Source organism: Microtus ochrogaster, chromosome 16 (genome assembly GCF_000317375.1).
Source record: "Microtus ochrogaster isolate Prairie Vole_2 chromosome 16, MicOch1.0, whole genome shotgun sequence".
Lineage (NCBI taxonomy): Eukaryota > Metazoa > Chordata > Mammalia > Rodentia > Cricetidae > Microtus > Microtus ochrogaster.
The window spans coordinates 56,228,685-56,231,482 of NC_022018.1; the positions used below are offsets into that span (position 1 = coordinate 56,228,685).

Below are 2,798 nucleotides of genomic sequence, written 5' to 3' on the forward strand. Positions count from 1 at the left end.
AGATGGAATAGGGTACCTGGCCCAGAAAGGCAAACAAGGAAGTGAGAAGAGGGTTAGATGCGCCAGCTGAGAACTAGCGCCCCTCCCCACACTGCCCCATCCCTGCTCACCGTCCACTGTTCAGCGCACCAGGAGCTTGCACGGGTCGCTTTCTCCTCTTGTAGACAGTCCCGGGGCTGTAGTGTGGACACAGGGACGCATAGCCATGCTCCGCCTCTGCCAGAGAGAGGACCCAGCCCGTCAGCCGGAGCCCCTGGCACGGCGTGATCAAGGAAAGGTTTTTGGCGCCAGGACACTTTCCCCAGTCACTCCCTGCCCTGACGCCCGCGCACTCCTGTGGATGTGCGGGCGGCAGCGCGCCAGCTGCCCTAGAGCCGTACTCTGTCCAAGTTGGGAGCCAACTCCAGCCCGCGCGCGGGGTCTGTCCTCACCTCTCTCGCGCCTCTCCAGGAACTCCGCCGCCTGCAGCAGGACCTGGATGTTGCTGGCCACGGGTTCCATGTCGGCGACAGCCGCCGGCAAGCGGGAGGGCCGGGGATGCTGGCCCTGGCAACCGCGGAACCACTTTTGTTTCAATGTAACTGACACGGTGCCACAAACACAGGGCCCGCCCCGCCCCCGGCCGCCCCGCCCCGGCCCCGCCCCTGGGAACTGCGGTCGCCCCGCCCTGCCCCGCCCGTCCCGCCTCTTCCCGACCAGTCTGTCCCGGTCCACGGCTCCAACGCCTGGTGACAAGCGCTCGGCCGGGTCGGACAGCCTGGACACCGGGTGCTGCGAGCTGCCCACACTCCTGCCACTCGCAGTCGCTCAGGTCCAGGTTGCACGTGCGCGCGGGCGCGGCCGCATCCTCGGGGCGGGCCGCGAGCCTCAGAGCCGGGGTTGGCTGGCGCGCGGCCCCGCCCTCTCCCGCCGCGGGGCCCCGGCTCGGGCGGGAAAAGCCGCAGGTTTCAAATTTGAAAACCCGAACGACGAGGGCGGGGGCGAGAGGAGAGGGACGGCGATGCGCACGCGCCTGCGGAGGGGCGCGGGCGCAGGACACGGTCAGTCCCGCATCTGCCCCTCGTGGGTCCTCAGCTTCCACCATTTGAGTAGAATGAGAATATCTCCGGTTTCTCCTGTCATATGCAGAGAAGCGAATGTCATCGTGAGTACGTCGGTAGGTAACAGCTTCCCAAACCAGGGCACGAAGCACACCGTCTGACCCTGGGTTCTGGAGTGACGGAACCGGGCTCCTCTCCCGTCACTGCTAAGTGTGGACAACTCGGGGCCCCTGAGACAGCGTTGCGGAGGGGTCAGAGCTAATGCTTATGTAATGCTCAGAAAGCAAGCAGCCATCTCTCATTAGAGCTGTTACAACCAGCCCCTGGGAGGCCCTTCTAGAACAAGACTGCTATGCTTGTGGTGAAGGCTCCTGGAGCAGTACCACCAGGGGTGGCCACACCTATGAGTCAGGAAGGGTGGGGCATTCTGAGAGTCCGCTAGAACAGAGAGGGAGATTATGAAATGGTCTAGGGAAACACAGGCCCCTTCCAAAGAGGCGCTCTTAAAAGTCTGCCAGAGAAATCAACTGTTAGCTAAGAATTGCCGTGCTGTGTAAGAGTTTGTACTCTGAAAGAAAACCATTTTAGCTATGGAAATAGACACCTTGAAGGACTTCCCAGACATGGGACAGGTGGATGGCCCCTAAAACTCCCATCAGCAATCAACGTTGTAAAGCTTAAGGATGAATTCCTTCCGGAAGAGAGTGAGGAGGCTATTCACACAGGGTCTCATGTCCAACAACCTAGCTTCAAACTCGCTATGGAACCAGAGATGATGACCTGCTGATACTCCCTCCCGAACACTGCGGTTACAGACGAGCACCATATAGCCAATCCCTTTCTAATTTCATTTGTCTACAGCACACACACAGTGCAGGCACAAACCTCATCACACATCTGGTGCTCAGGTGGTCTGAGCAGAATGAACACGGAACGGCTCTCCCAGAGAAGTTCCAGCAGAGGGAAGGAAGACAGGCACCGAATAGGAACTAAGCGGTCACTTCATCCTGGGAGCTGTGGGGAACAGCATGGCCGAACGGTGGTGGAGGTCAGCCTGGCCTGAGGCCTCCCATGGGTGTGGGTCAGGGCCACCAGCCAGCACTAGGTAGGTAACACTTCAAGGGCAAGGTGCTGGGAGGCCCCCATAAGAAAATGCTCCAGCTAGTACTTTGCAGGCCATGAACCGACAGAACCCTCAGTATTGTGATCGTCAGCAGAAAGAGCCTCTGTCCCTCAATCCCCTGTGCCCTGTGCTACCCAGGGACATCCATGGCCCTGTCAGTCACAGGAAGTGGGGAGGGCTTACCTTGTTGCAGTTTGTCAGGTTCTAGAGTCCAGGATGGACTTGTGCCTTGGGTGAGATAGAAGACAGGGATTCCCAAGGAAGGCTGCCTTCCATCTCATCCTACAGATAGTTGAGGGGATGGTCCTACTGCTCCACCCCAGAACCCCGCACTGTCCTCTCTGTTGGTGGGGGAGCTGGTGATCAGGGTGTGGGAACCTGGATGAGAGGTTGAACTCCCTCCCAGCCGTCCCTTACTGTGGAATAGCCTTCCTTAGCCTAAGCAATGCCCTGCTGAAGCCTGTGGTGGGTCCAAGAGCTGATGGTGCCCCTGCTGCTGCCGCCTCGGCAGATCCTGCCCTTGCCTCCCTGCTCTACCAGTTGTGCTCAGATGCCTGGTCCTCCAGGAAGGGTCCAGGCCTCCCTCCTTCCATGCATCCTCTAAAAACACCAGCATCAAGCCGGGCAATGGTGGC

General features: G+C 59.8%; 1 protein-coding gene across 1 annotated transcript in view; it reads right to left on the reverse strand.

The window, feature by feature from the left end:
• Positions 1-540, reverse strand: part of Mxd3 (MAX dimerization protein 3) — a 3,906-nt gene extending 3,366 nt beyond the window's left edge. The window contains exons 1-2 of the mRNA XM_005355233.2: positions 432-540; positions 111-216 (exon numbers count right to left, since the gene is read on the reverse strand). Coding sequence (XP_005355290.1) covers positions 111-216; positions 432-501 — 176 coding nt within the window. The 5' untranslated portion in view covers positions 502-540. The remainder of the gene's footprint in view (positions 1-110; positions 217-431) is intronic.
• Positions 541-2,798: the final 2,258 nt, after the last annotated feature.